Raw genomic sequence first — 20,667 nt, forward strand, 5'->3', positions numbered from 1 at the left:
ATATGAGGATATGGAGATGCAACATGGGGGGTCAGGGGGATAGGAGAGGAATAAATGAAACAAGATGGGATTGGGAGGGAGACAAACCATAAGTGACTCTTAATCGCACAAAACAAACTGGGGGTTGCTGGGGGGAGGTGGGGTTGGGAGAGGGGGAGGGGGGTTATGGACATTGGGGAGGGTATGTGCTATGGTGAATGCTGTGAAGTGTGTAAACCTGGCGATTCACAGACCTGTACTCCTGGGGATAAAAATACATTATATGTTTATAAAAAATAAGAAATAAAAAAAAATAAAAAATTTTTTAAAAATTCCTTCACTGGTAAGGATATACGCTGAGGTATTAATATCATGAATGCAAAGTATAATATTATAGATGCAAAAAGTAAAGGTTTTCTTTTTAAAAACTCACACATATACACACAAATGTATATGAGGGAATTATATAGCATTCTCTCCATTTTTCTCAGATGTTTGAAAAATTCTAGATGTTAAGAAAAAGTGGCATAATCTAAAAATATAATAGATATATAGGGAAAAAGGAGTATGAAAACTCTGGTCTCCTTCTCTTTTCTCTTCATACACATACCACTGGAGATTCCATTCATAATCGCTGCACTGAGGACTCATAATATTGTAACGAGTCCAGACCCACTACCCAATCTCAGATATCTCTACTTGGATTGAAAACATCTCAAATTCTACAGGACCAAATTGAACTGATTTCCCCCAAAGAAAATGTCTTCTACCTGTAGATTTTCCCATATCAATTGTTGACAACTCCACCTTCTAGTTGTTCACGTGAAAATAACTGGAGCCATCCCTGATGCTTCTCTCACACACAACACCCTGTCCATAAGCAAACTCTTATTAGCTCTACCTTGTGCTATAACAAAGCAGTGAACCATGGCTGCCATTTCTAACCATACTATGAGCTCATTAGGGCAGTATTTTTCCCATTTTTTAAGTGTAGAGACTCCATATGAACATCAGAAATGTCCAAGGATCTATCCCCAACATACACATGTAAGTTAATGTCCTTTTAGGAAGGGTTGATTGAGAAAACACATAATAACAAAAGAAATACTAACATCAATAATGCATAGACTGAGGGGTTTTTTTCTTCATTCCATGAGCCCAGGAAATGAATTTCTATTAATAAAATATTATCATGCAATGTCATCAAATATTTAATAAACACCTACTATGTTTCAGGTACGATTCTAAAAGCTGAACATAGTAACAATCTGCCCTCAAAGAACTTACAACCTCCATGGGTTTGTAAACATGTGAAAACATAGTTCATACATGTGTAAAATGGATTGTCATGCTCGTACAGACTAGTGCACTTCTTATATTAATGATTTTTATCAGGACAATTATCATCTCAGAGGGGCAAAACTTCGTTTTGGAGGATCAAGAAATCCTACATATTATAATGGTTTCTGATCTTCTAAAGCCCAAGTACCTAAAAAAATTTTATTCCATAGTATTCAACTGTTCTCATCAGATTAGATCAGATTAGATTTTTCAATTTGGGGGAGTTAATACAAAAAAAAAAAAAAAACGATTGAGGGTCACCTGGGTCACTCAGTCCATTAAGTGCCTGCCTTTGGGTCAGGTCATGATCCCAGGGGTCCTGGGACAGAACTCGGGGTGGGGGGTTGCTCAGCAGGGAGCCGGCTTCTCCTTCTCCCTCTGCTATTCCCCCTGATTGTGTTCTCTCTCTCTCAAATAAATAAAATCTTTTTAAAAAAATCATTGAGATACATTACCATAATGCGTCAAGTCCCCTGGGTTCATGGGTCTCAGATCCCATGCTCCAGGAATTCCGCCAGCCCAGGATTACAACCTCTGAGGGTTGTAGGATGCTCGAAAGCTGGCGGCTAGATAGGAGCCATCCACAGCACAATATGGCCATGGAGACGTGCGAATGAAGAGACTGAGAAAGGTAAGATTAGAAAGGAGAGGGACACAAGGAAAAATGCTATGACTATTTAGCCTAAGAAACTTTTTTTTTTTAAGAAAAACTCATGAGAAAATCAGCATTTGAGTTAGCTCGTGTGTAGAGAAAGGTGTGTGCTGCACCAATGATTTTTAACAATTAAGAGTTTATGCTTTCATAGATGACTAAGTGATCTCTCACAAAGGTTGATTAATGGAATGATTCAAACAGAGATAGAAGAAAAAGCCAAGCTCTACATCCAAAAAGGTGAGGGTTGAAGAGGGGCATTTCCTGCTAAACATTTCAGTTCTAAGTTGACCAGTTCATACACCAGGTGGTGTAAATATTTACATAATTAGGTGACTGATTCTGAAGTCTCCAAATAATGCCAAACCTGACCCTATAAACCCTTCCCCTTCCCAGTCTCCTCTCCACTCCACCCCACTCTTCCTCGCTCGTGGCAGGACCCCCAGCAGATGCACGAAACTTCTCTCTTGAACCACACACACACACGCAGACACACAAAACTCTGTCTCTTCCAGTGGAAGCAGTAGGACACCACTTCAAATTTATCCTCTTTTCATTTAAAAAGGGGCAAAAGCAGAAGTGTCGCAAGAACTTCAGGTCACTGAAGCTGTTAGCCATCCAAGCCACTGATGCTGGGTTCTGGGACTCCGCGGAGTGGTACTCTCCGAAAACAAGGATGTACTATTTGTTCACCACTGTGCTCAGAACACAGCCTCTCACCTACAGAAAAGGTTCCATCAGAACTGGAACTCTTCTGCATTAAATGTGAGTGCATGTAACCTGAGCCACAGCACACATATTTTAAAAATATGCACACAGTACAATCACGTGTACAGAAGAGTCCCAACAGTCCAATAGTGTGTCTCGAATTTTTAACAAGACCAAAATGGCAGCTGGTGCTGATTATGACCAACTGTAACAACCTAAAATACTTCCTGAGTTACAAAATGAAGCAGCAACATGCAATGACCTTGAGGGCACAAGGTGAAGAACCAGACTGACCAGAGCTCTGACACCTCCTTAGCTTGTGCCACATTTGGGAAGGCTACTCATCATTTTGATGCCTCCATTTCTTTATCTGCAAAATGGCCACAATAATGGTATCCAATTCATAAGAATGTTGTGAAGATAGTTCATACAATGCTTGACAATACACTCAACAGATGGTAGCTTCCTCCCCTCCCAATATGGCTTTCACGTGAATTTTGGGTTTTGGTGTTCTGATTCTTTCTTAAAATGATGATCTATGATATATGTTGACACTCACTAAGTCAGAATATTTATTAAAGAGGATATCTAATATTCAAATTTTGATTTGAAGCTTCTTACTTCTTGTAGAGAGACTGCTCTTTGCCCACCCGATATGCATTCAACTCTTATTATTATTCTTTTTTTTTTTTAAAGATTTTACTCATTTATTTGAAAGACAGAAATTACAAGTAGGCAGAGAGAGAGAGGAGGAAGCAGGCTCCCCGCGGAGCAGAGAGCCCGATGCGGGGCTCGATCCCAGGACGCTGGGATCATGACCTGAGCCGAAGGCAGAGGCTTTAACCCACTGAGCCACCCAGGTGCCCCTCTTATTATTATTCTTAATAGACCTCGGGTTTTATTCTAACTGTAATGTGCATAGTTTAAAGACTGTATTTCCCAATGTCTTTTGCAGCTAGATGAAGCCTAAGTTCTGACCACTAGGTTATAAGAGAAAGTACTGAGTAAGAGCTTCCAGAAGTCTGCTTAGAGGAATCTGCTTCAGCAAAGCCTTTCCCTACTGTCTTTCCCCTCTTGCACTTTCCGGCAGCAGCCTGTCATTCAGCTGGGTTGCATCCTGTGACTGCTGGAGCTCCAGCAGCCATAATGGACCAGGAGTTGACTTTGAAAATGGAAGTCCTGAGCCGGAATAGGGAATAAAAAGTCAAAAGGAGCTTGGGTCATTTTGACTGCAGAGCTACTGTACCACTAGTAAAGAAATACAGGTTTATTTTATATGAGGAAAAAATAAGTTTTGTCTTGTTTAAGCCACTATTATTTTGGTGTTGTCTATTATAACAGGTGGGTCACTCTACTCCTAAAACAGTTATATTTGAAATAGGACTTCTACAGTATATGATTTCTTACCCCTACATTCTTTCCAATTTCATTTAAATGCTTATGTGTATAAATACATTAAGCTTATAGCATAGTGTAAAGCTCCCAAATGTAGCCAAAATCTCTAGTTATATTAACTCAGAAAACTGGCAAAAGCTGATATACCTCAGGAATTTTTTTTATTAATCTTAATGCCATTGTTTAAAAAAACAAAATATTGTTTATAAAAACAAAACACTGTGAAAACAAAACATTGTTTGTGAAAACAAAACAAAAGCAAAGAAACAATTATCAAATCTCAATTAGTTTTGGTTAATGGCAATTAAGATTATTTGGAAAATAAGACACAAGAGCTTGAAGACAGGTTTATTAACACAAGTGAAAAGAAATGTGTGCTAAATTAAAAATGTATTTAGAAAACTGGTTTCTAAGCTGGCTCTCAAAATGCCAGGTTATCTCATGATTTTACTGAATAGTTACATAACAGTCTTAAAAATTAGTCTCGGGGCACCTGGGTGGCTCAGTGGGTTAAATCCTCTGCATTTAGCTCAGGTCATGATCTCAGGGTCTTGGGATCAAGCCCCACATAGGGCTCTCTGCTCAGCGGGGAGCTTGCTTCCTCCTCTCTCTCTGCCTGCCTCTCTGCATACTTGTGATCTCTGTCTGTCAAATGAATAAATAGAATCTTAAAAAAATTAGTCTCAAAATTAATTATATTAAACAACTCTAAACCAACAACTACAACAATAGCTAGTATTTGTTGAATGCTTACTATGGGCCAGGGTCGTCCAAAGATAGGGATCGCATTTTTAGGTCGCTTAATATACAGACCCTCTTGATGACGCCTCTGCCATATGGCAAGAGAGGGGGAAAAGGTTTTCTAAAAAATCAAATAATGCTAAAATAGTACAACTCCTTACATTTGTCACTTTCTTTTACCCTACTCTAAGAGGGTCACACAGGTAAGTGTTCTAGAATAGAAATTGTTTCCCCAATACTATACTCTATTATTAACTTCTCTATGTCTGTTTTCTCATCCATAAAATTAGAATAATAAAAGCAATAAAAACTGAGTTACTGCAGGTAAATGGTTAAGACAGTACCTGCCACAGTCCGCTACTATTTGTAACATAAATTTGCTAAAGTCAGCCATGCTTCTGCTTCTTCATGTGTAAGAAGGACAAACCATTACAAGAGCGTTCACATTCCTCATGGGATAACTAGCATAGTAGAGTGGAAGTTCCTTGAAGGCAGGAATCATGTCAGTTTTGTTCTCCAGGATATCCCTATACAAAGAATAGTACCCAGCGCATGCAAGGATCTCACTGTTAAATGAGTGAAACTGGTTTCATGTTGTTATTGCAAAAGTCTCTGTAGGAGCCTAAGGCACAACTGTCTCTATTTCATTATCCCACCCCACTTCATTGGTTAATCAATTTGCCCTCTTGTACTATGTTTATAGTCTTATCTAAAAATCAAATTTAAGAGTTCTAGAAAAGAGAAAGGACCACTGAATTCTATATCCTTTTTAACTATTAAATTTTTTTTTTTGCCATGTGATGCTTGTTCCCTTTTCATGTATCTTGAAGTATTATACCTCCTTTTTTATTATGGAAAAGGATACATAACATCAAATTTAGCATCTTAACCAAGTTTAAGTGTTCAGTTCAGTGGCATTTAAGTTTATTCACACTGTTATCTAACCATCATTATTATCCATCTCCAGAATATTCCCCCCTTTTAAAACGATGGCTCCTGGCATACATTCTTAAGCTCTATTTATTAACAAGAGTCAAGACAATCCAAACTTGCTTAACTAAGCCAATAATAACCATTTTCCAATTCTGACAATAAAGATTCTGTCAGAATGGTCTGCTACTCAGTAGGCAAAAATATGAAAAATATTTAAGTTAAGCCTTTCTGATTTCATGAGATGGGGAGTCACGTGTTTTGACAAAAATTTATCAGACTATAACTAATTGATTATACATCTATATATGTGTAAACCTTTTAAATTTGAAGACTTTTACTGCCAATTTCAGTGAGGCCTTCTAATCCCACAGACCCAGTATAAAGAGAGCATTGTTCTGGATCATAGTTGGGAATTTTAAGATCTACTCAGGAAAGGCCAATATACTTCTTTCAGCTTACATTTCTGAATTGTGCATAGTAATACAGAAAAAAACAGATCTGTTTATATCCCGTTTCCTGACCTATCGATACAAGAAGAAAAACACTGCCAGACACAACTTGAATGCCTGCTGTGCAAAATATTCCTCCATAGCTCAGGGCCTTAAATGAGAATGAGTCCTAAAATTCACAGCGTTTATCTGCTAGTTTTCAAATATGCGTTTCAAGTGCCCCAAGCAAATTTCAGCAAACATCTTGACCAAGTAAAAATGACGAATGTCACTATGTGACATGCTATTCTATGAAGAGACACTTCCAATCCCCTCCAGAGAAGGAAACGATCCACCACTTTACTAGATTTCAGGTTTATGAAATGGTCACACAGTAAACACATGCTATCCTACAGAAAGAAACTGAATTTCCTCTGGAGAGGGGCACTGCCACCATTTTAATAAATTTCACCTTTATTTAACAATTACATTTCTAATTTTTCATATCCTTGTGTTAGGGGCTTTGAGAGCAACTAAGTGATAAAGCCTAGACCAGGAGGACAAGGTCGTTGGTTTAAGTACATCATGGTGAAACTGACTGGAGAATTTTTAAAGAGAACTTAGATGTTAACACAATGAGCAATTTACTTACAAGGAAGAATGTTCCAAAGAGAAAGACGTACCCATTCAAAGTTGAGCAAACTGCATGGAACAGTTTAGTAACCAAGGCAACAGAATTGAATTCCTATGACTCCCTGGAATTAGGGGTTCCCACCCAGGAACAGTTAATTCTGTCACATATCCTTTTGAAGAAGATGAACCAAACACCAAGCAGCTTACGGTGACTCAGGTGAGTTTAAAAATGCAACATAAACAACTCCAAGGTTGTATCTACCTTACTGTTAATGTTATAATACCACAAGCCATAAAAGGACTTGACCACCACAGTTTTTCTCGTTTTTTACCTTCTGTGTAACAGCAGGGGTATGGAGCAGGCATCTGTTTCCCTAATGAAGATTATTACTTTTCAGGTACAAATCACTGTAAGAGAACAGCTATACTGCCTTCTCTGGGGGAAAGATTGATTGAGAGAAGAGGAAGATAGAGCTATGTTCTATCTAGTCAAATACTAACACTTTCCAATCCGTTTCAGTGTTTAACCACCTGCTAGAAGCAGTGGATTTATTTTCACATTAGCAAGAAAAATGCTTAACACATGAGAGAGAAGGAATAATTGTGCCAAAATTAAACTGTCTGAACAAAGTCTAATATAAAGACTACAGTGTATACCTATTGATTAGAACTTGGGTTCCTGCAATTTGTCTGAAAAAATTCAACTCTATTTATTGAGGTTTCTCTAGAAATTATTGATTAGATAGAGAAATGTATGGTGGGGTGGGGGAAAGGTGAATTCTTTTCATTCAACTCCACTACTGAAAATGTTTCCAAGGTTCCCGTTGCTTTTTATGGCTCCACATAAACTTAGATCTCATGAGGGTGGATGCTGGTTTTCTCTACCTTTTGCAGTTCTCTGTTCTTCAACCCCCTAAAGGAAACTAACATCTCACATCACTGAGGTGTACCCTCCACTACCTAGCAGGGAAATTGAAATTTCAGCTTGGCCACATTGATGTTTAGGACACACAAGAGCTAAGCCCCCAGGGTGGTCTAAATATACCTCTGTTCGGGGTATTAAATCCAGATATAGATTTGGTGATGCTGAAAGGTCAAATGTAGCCACTCTAGAAAGTTGGTCACATGCATCTTGGAGAAGCCATACAGGTTCAGCATCATTCTGAGAAGGCAGCTATACAAAGTCATTCCAAATGGATGGCCACCATGTTAAGAATTCTCAGTTTGTGAAGAATCATATTCTTTCACATGTTTTGTCAAAGGAATGCTCACTTCACATGAGTATCTACAGTAGTTTTTTTTTTAATGAAACACACACTACAACTAGAATACAATTCACCTAATATAAATTCATTTTCACATACACAACTTTTTAAAAAACAAGTTCATGGCTTAAGCAAGTCAAACTCAGATTGGAGAAATACTTTTCCCTTGACCAAGTCTCCTAGACAAAAATAGGTACCTGGCCAATAAAAACTATCCATCTTTCCATTTAAAAGAAGAAATCCAACCACAGTATAAATGAGTCGTCCAGAAACAAATCTACTATTAGTGAAATAAGACTACAGTTGAAGAGCTACTGGTATGTTTTATGCCCCAGCTGATTGAGTTCAGCAATACACATCTGACAAGATACTCTGGACCATGGACTGGTTGTCCCGCCCCAGCAAATGCAATCCATCACTATGTTGGTTAAAGTAATATGAAGTTTCAGAAAGTAAGTAGAAGTTGACGTGTCCCTTCAGGGGAAAAAATGAGCATAGAATTGAAACAGGGTGAGGGAGACATAGGAATTCAAACAAAATAAAACAAAATGAACACACTATGTAAAGGGGAGAATAGCCAGCAGAGAATGGGGCCAGGAGACCATGCTGGAAAGTAGAGCGCAACTAAGACGGGAGAGTGTCAGCTGGTGAAGAGTTTTTCTACTCTAATAAGGCTAACATAGGGTTAGGCGACCTGAGGCAAAGTCAAATTCTATATTTTAGGCTTCAAGGGACATTTATCTGTGAAAGCCATTACTAAATTAGACAATCAAATCCACTACCAAATTTTTAATTGAATAGTTACCTCCCCCCAAATTCATGTCCACTCGGAACCTGGAAATGTGATCATATTTGGAAAGAGGTTCTTTGCAGACGTAACCAAGTAAGGTGAGGTCATATGCCAAGGATTGCCAGCAGCCTCCAGAATCTGGAGGAAAGAGACAAGGAAGGTTCCTCCCACAGGGTCTTCAGAGATAGCGTGGCCCCGTTGATACCTTGGTTTTAGACATCCAGCCTCCATCACTGTAAATCTCTGTTGTTTTAAGCCACCTAGTTTGTGAAAGAGTGTTATGGCAGCCATAAGAAACAAATGCAGGGAACGAAGCATTCTGAAAGGGCGATTTACAGAAATGATCCTGGCAGTGATGAGTGGGATGAACTGAAGGGAGGAGAGGCTGGAACCAAAAAGGCCAGTTAGGAGGATATTATAGTAATTCACTCTTGGAAAACACAAAGCACGTGGGCCAGGCTAGTGGCTGTGGAACAAAAACAAAGCCAAAATCTAGAAACACTGGAGAGAAAGAACCGATAGTACATGGTGAAGAAGAGCCAGACACAAAGATGATTCCAACGTCAGATAAAGAAGAGCAGAGCCTCTTGCAGAAACGCAAAGAAACAGGAGAAACCCGTGAGTTTGCTCTAAAGGGGAGAAAGGGAAAATGGCAAGTTTGGTTTCAGACATGTTGGTGGGAGCATAACACTGAACCGGTGGTCTGTGGGCAGCAAAAATGGGAACTGAATGTGTAGGTGTTGTGACCTACAGAAGGAAATCTGGAAATCATGAATCTAAAAATTAACAGGTGAATCTCTAAGGGAATTAACTTTTCAAGTTGGTTAAAGCAGTTTGTTAAAGCAGTTACCCCGGGCCAAGTTATAGACTATTGGGACTCACCTACAACAGACAGGAAAACAAAGAAGAAAAGCCCAGTATATCCTCCTTCTTTTCTCCCAGGAAAAATTTTTCTGTCCCATGAATATTAAACTCACCCAGCTGGGCTTTCCTAAACAAAGCCTGAACTTTTGCCTCTATTTCTAAGATTAATGGAAAATTATGAACTATATATATGCAGGACAGACTCATTCACTTTGTATTGTTATCATAAGTTAAGCAAAACCTATAACTTCTGATTAAGTAGCTTATTTTCTTTTTGATTTTGGAATTGGGAAAAATAACCAAACACATAAACCAGTATCTATTTACTCTAAAAACTCTAATAATAGTAAACTTGGAAGGTCAACTATAAGGGAAGTCTTAAAAATACTTCTATAGGAAACTGTTCAATAAACACAATTGATACAATTGTGTAGTCATCTGTATAAAAATGATTCTGGGGGCTCCTGGGTGGCTCAGCCATTAAGTGTCTGCCTTCAGCTCAGGTCATGATCCCAGGGTCCTGGGTTCGAGTTCCACATCAGGCTCCCTGCTCGGTGAGGGGCCTGCTTTCCCACTCCCCCTGCTTGTGTTCTTGCTCTCACTGTCTCTCTCTCTCTCTGTCAAATGAATTAAAAAGAAATCTTTAAAAAAAATGATTTCTGGAACCACACCTCATGTTTTATGCTAGGACAAACTCAAACAGATCAAAGATACGAATGTAAAAAGGGAAACTATTAAGGTACCAGATTAAAACATTCTTCCGTGGGTTAAAATTTTCTTAAAGGTATCTGCCAGGTAGATTCATGGAACTGTTAAAATCCTAAATCAACTTCAAAGCCAGAAGTTCAGTGAACCACTTGGGCGGGCAAAAGAGAGTAAATGATTAGCCAGGCCTACACTAAGTGAGCCAAACTTTCCTCTTTAAATCAAAAGGTCCTTATTTCTTTTGCTTCAAAAATACAGGCACCTTTTCTTTTTAATACAATGTGTAATAGTTTCCTAGGGCTCTTGTACAAAGTACAAAAAAACCCCCAAAAAACCGGGTGCCTTAAAACAACAGAAATTTATTGCCTCACAATTCTGGAGGCTAGAAGTCTGAGATCAAGGTGTCATTAAGACCAGGCTCTCTTGGAAGATTCCATGGGAGGATGCTTCCTGGTCTCATCTAGCTTCTGGTGTTTGCTGGCATCTTTGGCATTCCTCGGCTTGGAGGTACAGGACTCCAATCACATCAGGGCTCACAATCTTCCTGTGAGGCTTTATATCATCTTCTTTCTGGGCATTTCTATCTCTACATACAAATTTCCCCCTTTTTATACAGATTGGGGCCCACCTCCAATGACTTCATTTGAACTTGAAGGCCCTATTTCCAAATAAGATCACATCTGAAGTATGAAGCATTAGAATTTCAATATATCTTTTCGGGGGAGCACAATTCAATCTACGTCAACACACTTTAATAGTAATATATCCAAACAGTGACAAGAAACTGACATCCTCCATGCCAAATCCCCCTGGAAGTAGCAAAGCCACAGACCAACACTTCCCACTGGGTGGCCTTGGGACGCCCAACATCAACCAGTTCAAGACCAACATGCAGATGCCGAGGCCCCAACCCACACCCACTGTAAAAGAACGATGAGTAAGAGGGGGCAAAGAGGCCCAAATGGGCCATGTTCCTCAAAAACTCTCAGGATGAGAAAAGGATTTTAAAAGCTTAAAGCATCTGGGCCAATGAGCATGAACGGGGCTTCAAAGTTTCACGTGAAAGACAAATCTGGTAAGCGGCTGCTTTCCTTGGGTTTCAATCAGAGCTTCCACAGGAGCAGTGAAAAGCCGAGCTGGGCTGACTTGGAACTGGAACCCTCCAAAGCAAGCTCTGCATCGCCAGCCCAGAGGGACTGCTGCCATTCATGGTAGGGTAATTCTAACCCGGTCCCAAGGCTCTTATTTATAGAATGGTTGTAAAATCTAAACCACAAATCTACCCTTCAACATATGCATTTGTCACCTTTCCAGGATGTCACCATCCTTCCATGTCATGTTATTTTTCATTGCCATGCCATGCCAAAACAGGCTGGGCCACTATGACTGCCTGAGAGCAGGGTCCACTGGCCTGATTACAGGTTGGGTCTCAGAGCACTAGAGAGGATAGCCAAGTGCCTGGAATCCACAAGAACCTCCCAGAATAGAATGTGTTCCTTGAAGATGCTCTCAATACCCACATTGAGGTATTGTGCCCTCTCTTTACCCCCTTGTCCCTACCCATTCTAGGTTTTAAATTACATGCACTAAGTGAAACTAACTTGCTTCAAGCCAACTGATGCCTGTTAAAGTCTTCAAAGCTCAAGCTCTGTATATTCCTCTGAATATTGCTCCACCCCTTACAAAAGAGAGGTTGGAAATGAATCTCGCTGAGGCAGCTCCTAGAGAGATATGAGAACAGCAGGTAGATTCTGAAGAGAGGTAAAAGAGAATAACACCCCAGCCCTAAAGATCATTTCTTCTTCATGGAAAAATTGAGTTCTAACAGCACTCAGAGATTTTTTAAAATCAGAATTTGCAAGAAAACACCCTTCATTCATTCATGCATTCACTCAAATATGCTACTTCCTGGGCTTCGCTGTTGATTTCAATGATGAGGATGAGTATTAGAGTCAGGGAAGCTAATGACTAGATTCATGATGAACACCGAAGCGGGAGAAGTCTCGAGCCCTGAAATGGCTAAGACAATGACACACCCTTGAGACAACACAAGAATATTCTAAGAAACAGAGCTTGTAGCTGATGGGAGGCATGTCCAGAAAAAGTGGATCCCCTCCCCCCAGGACCAAAACTGAGCAAGAAAGAAACACAAAGAGAATGGTGGGGAGTCGGGGACACAGAAAGAAGTGGGGATTCATTTAGTATTGAGTAGGCAGGGACTGGGAAAGGAAAGGGGAAGGAGAAACATTGCCTATTTTGCCACCAAAAGAATGAGGAAGTGCTTAAGGTAGCATGTTTCCCATGAAACTGAACTCAACTGTCATCTTCCCTTCATTATTCTTCCTGGGCCAGCAGCCTCAGTATGCCTTCCCAGATTTGTGCCCAGTGGTCAGTGAGGCTGTGGGCTTTCTGACTGTCAGATTTTAAAAGAGAACAAAGAGCCCAGGACTAGCTATTTATCCAAATAGTCATTAAACAGATAGAACTAGAACTTGAAGTATGAAATTGCCCTTGAGATATGTATAATTACAGTGAATTTTGGAAAAGGCCTTATTTTTAATCAATCAAAGTAACAGTTTTGTGATAAGATTCAAGCTTCTAGGGAAAAAAAATTAACTAGGCAGTGATGCAATGGTGTGTGATGCAGATATTAAAAATATAACAACTTCACAGTCACTTCTTTCTTTCTTGACCTTTAGATAAACAATACTATTCTTGCTAACAAGTGTTTATACCACATATAGGGTAATAATAAATTAAGATTTAATAATCTAACCCTTTAAAACTAAATCTCTACCTATAAGTTTATTATGTAAAGTGTTTTTTTAAATTAACAAATTTCAAAATGAATTAAGAGAAAAGTCTTTTCTATAGCTAAATATCAAAAAGCAGATATAAACACGTTATTAAAAAAAAAAGCACCCTTTGCCAGAGCTAGATAGATAGATTTTTATCATTCTTGCTGTTGTTGTTTTTAAATTGCAAAGGGAAAAATTAAGTTCTTAATGTAAACTATAGCCAGATCTAATATAGCTACTTTACAGATTGGAACCTGATTATCATAACTGCATGATGTATTTTATCATAATGTTCTTCATATCTTGAGTCAAAGAGATACATTATCAAGTCAAGAAATATGCCCCAAATGTTAAGAAAAAGGAAAATTCAACTTATAATCACTAACATTTGAGAATCCTGACAATATTCTATTAGTTTAAAAAAAAACTGCTTGAACTACTAAAATAGTTAAATGAATTATTTTTATTAAAATTCATCATGCAAAATGAAGTCAATTTGGGGGTTCCAGCCCAAGATGGAGACTTAGGAGGTTCCTGAATTCACACACTCCCATATACATACTAAATCTCTAGCTACATAGAGCAATGTCCTCTGAGAGAAATCCAGAAACTGAGTGATTCCTACACACTGGGAAAATGAAAACACATACACACATACACACACACATCAAAATGGTTCATAAAGACTGAGACATACTCTCACCATAAACCTCAGCCCTGGTACAGTAACATACAATCAAGTGGAAACTCAAAACTCCCAGAATCTCTCTGAGGAGCAATAGATTTGGATCCAACACATACCACTCCAGTTTTTAAGATTTCCACCTAAAGGGTGAGCCACCAAAACAGGTGGCTCTGAAATACATGAGAAATATAAAACTATACCCAACAAAGAAACTTCTTTATGGGCTCATAAGGACTGTCTATCTTCTCAGGGTTCAGCACAGAAGACATGAATGTCTCCCTGTCTTTGTCTGAAAGAGGTTTATTTGCATATCTTAAGAGCTGCTACCTATGGGTCAGGTTCTAATTTAGCATCACCTGGAGACTGACTCCTCAGAGACTGGGGAAGCAGTAGATACTATTCTCCCCATACTCTGCTCCCAAAAAATCACCTATCTCTCCCTGAAAGAAGCTTGTACACACATCTGGTACCCCAACTTTTGTGGCTGCTGCCCAGAAAACTCATCCTTTGATCACAGGGTTCTATTAGCCAGTAGGGCTCATATTTGCCAATCCCGCAGGCCTGTAGCAAACAAAGAAACAGTGCCTAGGTGGCTATCCCCAGGGCTCAGCATAGAGGGAGGAAACAAAAACTCTCTTCTCCCCATATTTTCCTGAAAGAGATATATTTGTATCCTTTAAAAGCTGATATCTGCAGCTACCAATCCAGCTACTAATGAGCCTGAATCTAAGTGTTTAGTGAGATCTTCCCCTTTGGGATACTAACAAGTTTTGGCATCCCCTCAACTATTCAGAACCACGAAGAACAAAGAAGCCTACTCATACAACCGCAAAAGTTTGAAAGACAACCAAGAACTCAGGCTGGGATGAACAATAAATATTATCTCCTACATGAGACCACTCCGTCAAGACTAGGAGAGGGATGGGGGCGCCTGGGTGGCTCAGTGGGTTAAAGCCTCTGCCTTCGGCTCGGGTCATGATCCCAGGGTCCTGGGATCAAGCCCCGCATCAGGCTCTCTGCTCAGCGGGGAGCCTGCTTCCTCCTCTCTCTCTGCCTGCCCCTCTGCCTACTTGTGATCTGTCTGTCAAATAAATAAATAAAATCTTTAAAAAAAAAAAAAAGACTAGGAGAGGGAGCTATTTCATCTAATGCACAGAACCAAAACAGAGTCAAGGAAAATGAAGAAGCAGAGGAATATGTTCCAAACAAAAGAAAGAAGATAAAATTCTAGAAACAAACTAATGAAATGAAGGTAAGTGCTTTACCTAATAAAGAGTCCAAAATAATTGCAAAATGCTCATCAAAATCAGGAGAACAATACAGGAACAAGGTGAGAATATCAACAAAGAAATAGGAACTATAAGAAAATACCATACAAAAATCACAGAACTGAAGACTATGATAACTGTACTGAAAAATTTAGGAGGCTTTCAATATCAGACTAGATCAGGCTGAAGAAAGGATCAACAAACTCTGAGACATGATAGAGGATTCATCCAATCAGAGGAGTTAAAAGGAGGGGGAAAAGAATGAAAAAGAGTAAAGGCAGCATGAGGGGAGTCAAGATGGTGGAGAAGTAGCAGGATGAGATGACATCAGGTAGCAGGAGATTGGCTAGATAGCTTATCAAACCATTGCGAACACCTACAAATCCAACAGGAAATCGAAGAGAAGAAGAGCAACAATTCTAGAAACAGAAAATCGACCACTTTCTGAAAGGTAGGACCGGCAGAGAAGTGAATCCAAAGCAGCAGGAAGAAAGACCGTGGGGGGAGGGGCCGGCTCCCAGCAAGTGGCAGAGCAACGGAGCACAAAATCAGGACTTTTAAAAGTCTGCTCCACTGAGGGACATCGCTCCAGAGGCTAAACTGGGGTGAAGCCCACGTGGGGTCAGCATGGTCTTAGGTCCCACAGGGTCACAGAAGGATCGGGGCTGTCTGAGTGTCACAGAGCTCACAGATATTAAAGCGAGGAAGACGGATACAGAGACAGAGCCAAGGAGTGAGCTCTCAACTCGGGGTTACCTTATCGTGATCCATGGCACAGGTCACTGCTCTGTGTGTGGGGTCCCCACAAGACCCAGGGAGACTCCTCTGGAAGAGCTCAGGGATCTGTGGGGTTCAGAGACTCCAGGCAGGGCTGTGTGCCAGAGACAGAGATGCCAAGTCACAGGCTGGGTGAGCTTGGAGCACAGCCAGAAGTCAGGGAGACATGAGTGATTGAGCGCTTTTCTCTGAGGGCACACTGAGGAGTGGGGTCCCAAGCTCTCGGCTCCTCCAGGCCGGAGACTGGGCGGCCGCCATTTTCATTCCTGTCCTCCGGAACTCTATGGAAAGCGGTCAGGGAACAAAAGCTCCCGAAAGCGAAACCGAGCGGATTACTTAGCCCGGCCCCTGGTAGGGACAGTGCAATTCTACCTTGGGCAAAGACAATTGAGAATAACTACAATAGGCCCCTCCCCCAGAAGATCAATAAGAAATCCAGCCATGACCAAGTTCACGTACAAGGAGAAAAGCGGAATTCCAGAGGAGAAGAAAGCAAAGCATGGAATTAATGGCTTTCTTCCCCATGATACTTTAGTCTTACAAAGTTAATTAATTTTTTTAATTCTTTTTCTTCTGCAAAATTTTTTTTAACTTTTACCCTTTCCTCTTTTAATGTTTTTTAACTAGTTTATCTTAAAAATACCTTTCAAAAAAAATCTTTTTTGAACCTTCACTATTATAGTCACATTTTATCCTTTGTTGTATCTAATTTTATTTTTTGTATACACATAGGGTTTTTTCCTTCTAAAGCAATTTAGAATACAACTTCTTCTAATAGATCAAAATATACCTTAAATCAAGCACAGGGCTTTGTTGGAGGCTTTGCTCTCCAGCCTGAGAAAACTCTCTCCACGTTCTTTTTCTTTATTCTCCCAACCAACTTATCTTATCAACTCCTTTTTTAAAAATTAAAAAAATTTTTTTTTCATCTTTACAATCATATTCCATCCCTTCCTCATGTTTACCCTTATATATGTTTTTCATTCTTTAAAATTTTGGAGGTAGTTTCTTCTAAGAGACCAAAATACTCCCAAAATTAAGTGGGTGAACCTGTTCTATTCACCAGTCTAATATATATATATTCTCTTTTTAATTTTTTTTTCCTGAACTTTATTTGCTCCTTCATATATTCTTATCTGGATAAAATAACAAGGAAGAAAAACTCACCACACACACACAAAAAATAACAAGAGGCAGCACTGAAGGCCAGGGGCCTAATCAATATGGACACTGGTAATATGTCAGATCTAGAGTTCAGAATGATGATTCTCAGGGTACTAGCTAGACTCGAAAAGGCATAGAAGATATTAGAGAAAACCTGTCTGGAGACATAAAAGCCCTTTCTGGAGAAATAAAAGAACTAAAATCTAACCAAGTTGAAATCAAAAAAGCTATTAATGAGGTGCTATAAAAAATGGAGTCTCTTACTGCTAGGATAAATGAGGCAAAAGAGAGAATTCATGATATAAAAGACCAAATGACAGAGAATAAAGAAGCTGAGAAAAAGAGAGACAAATACTGGACCACGAGGGGATAATTCAAGAGATAAATGACACCATAAGAGAAAACAACATTAGAATAATTGGGATACCTGAAGAAGAAGAAAGAGAGAGGGGAGCAGAAGGTATATTGGAGAGAATTACTGTAGAGAATTTCCATAATATGGCAAAGGGAACAAGCATCAAAATCCAGGAGATGCAGAGAACCCCCCATCAAAATCAATAAGAATAAGTCAACACCCCATCATCTAATAGTAAAATTTACAAGTCTTAGCAACAAAGAGAAAATCCTGAAAGCAATATGGGATATGAAGTCTGTAACATACAATGGTAAAAATATTAAATTGGCAACAGACTTATCCACAGAGACCTGGCAGGCCAGAAAGAACTGGCATGGTATATTCAGGGCACTAAACGAAAAAAACGTGCAGCCAAGAATACTATATCCAGCTAGGCCATCATTGAAAATAGAAGGAGAGATAAAAAGCTTCCAGGACAAATAAAAACTGAAAGAACTTGCAAAAACCAAACCAGCTCTACAGGAAATATTGAAAGGGGTCCTCTAAGATCAGAAAGGAACAGAGACAATAGACAGTAACAGTCACCTTACAGGCAATACAATGGCACTAAATTCATATCTCTCAATAGTTACCCTGAATGTTAATGGGCTAAATGCCCCAACCAAAAGACACAGGGTATCAGAATAGATAAAAAAACAACACCCATCTATATGTTGCCTACAAGAAACTCATTTTAGACCCAAAGACACATCCAGATTTAAAGTGAGGGGGTAGAAAACAATTTACCATGCAAATGGACATGAAAAGAAAGCTGGGGCAGCAATCCTTATATCAGATCAATTAGATTTTAAGCTAAAGACATAATAAGAGATGAGGAAGGACACTATATCATACTCAAAGGGTCTGTCCAACAAGAAGATCTAACAATTTTAAATATCTATGCCCCTAATGTGGGAGCAGCCAACTATATCAACCAATTAATAACAAAATCAAAGAAACACATCGACAATAATACAATAATAGTAGGGGACTTTAACACTCCCCTCACTGAAATGGACAGATCATCCAAGCAAAAGATCAACAAGGAAATTAAGGCTTTAAATGACAAACTGGACCAGATGGACATCACAGATATATACAGAACATTCCATCCCAAAGCAACAGAATACAAATTCTTCTCTAGTGCACATGGAACATTCTCCAGAATAGATCACACCCTGGGTCACAAATCAAGTCTCAACTGGCATCAAAAGATTGCGATCATTCCATGCATATTTTCAGACCACAATGCTCTGAAGCTGGAGCTCAATCACAAGAGGAAAGTTGGAAAGACCCCAAATACATGGAGGCCAAAGAGCATCCTACTAAAGAATGAATGGGTCAACCAGGAAATTAAAGAAGAATTGAAAAAATTCATGGAAACAAAATATAATGAAAACACAGTGGTTCAAAATCTGTGGGACACAGCAAAGGCAGCCCTGAGAGGAAAATATATAGCGGTAGAAGACTTTCTCAAGAAACAAGAAAGGTCTCAAATACACAACCTAACCCTACACTTAAAGGAGCTGGAGAAAGAGCAACAAAGAAAGCCTAAACCCAGCAGAAGAAGAGAAATAATAAAGACCAGAGCAGAAATCAATGAAATAGTAACCAAAACAAACAAACAAACAAAACCAAAAGAACAAATCAACAAAACTAGGAGCTGGTTCTTTGAAAGAATTAATAAGATTGATAAACCCCTGGCCAGACTTATCAAAAAGAAAAGAGAAAGGACCCAAATAAATAAAATCATGAATAAAAGAGAGATCACAACCAACATCAAAGAAATACAAACAATTATAAAAACATACTATGAGCAACTCTACGCCAGCAAATTTGACAATCTGGAAGAAATGGATGCATTCCTAAAGGCATATAAACTACCAAAACTGAACCAGGAAGAAATAGAAAACCTGAACAGACCCATAACCAGTAAGGAGATTGAAGCAGTCATCAAAAATCTCCCAAAAAACAAGAGCCCAGGGCCAGATGGCTTCCCAGGGGAATTCTACCAAACATTTAAAGAAGAATTAATACTTATTTTCCTGAAACTGTTCCAAAAAATAGAAATGGAAGGAAAACTTCCAAACTCATTTTATGAGGCCAGCATCACCTTGATCCCAAAACAAGACAAGGATCCCATCAAAAAAGAGAATTACAGATCAATATCCTTGATGAACACAGATGCAAAAATTCTCACCAAAATACTAGCCAATAGGATCCAACAGTGCATTGAAAGGATTATGCACCATGACCAGTGGGATTTATTCCAGGGCTGCAAGGTTGGTTCAACATCTGCAAATCAATCAATGTGATACATTAATAAACGTTAATAAAATGATAATAAACGTTGATAAACATTAAAAACCATTAATAAAAGGTTAATAGAAGAATGAAAAAGAATGATATGATACTCTCAATAGATGCGGAAAAAGCATTTGACAAAGTATAGCATCCTTTCCTGATCAAAACTCTTCAAAGTGTAGGGATAGAGGGTATATACCTCAATATCATTAAAGCCATCTATGAAAAACCCACCGCAAATGTCATTCTCAATGGAGAAAAACTGAGAGCTCTTCCGCTAAGGTCAGGAACATGGCAGGGATGTCCATTATCACCACTGCTATTCAACATAGTACTAGAAGTCCTAGCCTCAGCAATCAGACGACAAAAAGAAATTAAAGGCATCCAAATCAGCAAAGAAGACATCAAACTATCACTCTTTGCAGACGATATGATACTATATGTGGAAAACCCAAAAGACTCCACTCCAAATCTGCTAGAACTTGTACAGGAATTCAGTAAAGTGCCAGGATATAAAATCAATGCAGAGAAATCAGTTCCATTTCTATATATACACAAACAGGACAGAAAGAGAAATTAAGGAGTCGATACCATTTACAATTGCACCTAAAACCATAAGGTACCTAGGAATAAACCTAACCAAAGAGGCTAAGAATCTGTACTCAGAAAACTATAAAGTACTCATGAAAGAAATTGAGGAAGACACAAAGAAATGGAAAAATGTTCCATGCTCATGGATTAGAAGAACAAATATTGTGAAAATGTCTATGCTACCTAAAGCAATCAACACATTTAATGCAATCCCTACCAAAATCCCATCCATTTTTTCAAAGAAATTAAACA

The 20,667-nt window shown here is 39.0% G+C and overlaps 1 protein-coding gene across 1 annotated transcript in view; it reads right to left on the minus strand.

The window, feature by feature from the left end:
- Window positions 1-3,737: 3,737 nt before the first annotated feature.
- The window catches only part of LOC123942083 (estrogen receptor-like), a 142,513-nt gene continuing 125,583 nt past the window's right edge, over window positions 3,738-20,667 (minus strand). The window contains exons 5-6 of the mRNA XM_046006037.1: window positions 8,881-9,003; window positions 3,738-3,859 (exon numbers count right to left, since the gene is read on the minus strand). Of these exons, the coding sequence (XP_045861993.1) occupies window positions 3,738-3,859; window positions 8,881-9,003 (245 nt within the window). The remainder of the gene's footprint in view (window positions 3,860-8,880; window positions 9,004-20,667) is intronic.

This window comes from Meles meles, chromosome 5 (assembly GCF_922984935.1).
Source record: "Meles meles chromosome 5, mMelMel3.1 paternal haplotype, whole genome shotgun sequence".
In the NCBI taxonomy this organism is placed as follows: domain Eukaryota; kingdom Metazoa; phylum Chordata; class Mammalia; order Carnivora; family Mustelidae; genus Meles; species Meles meles.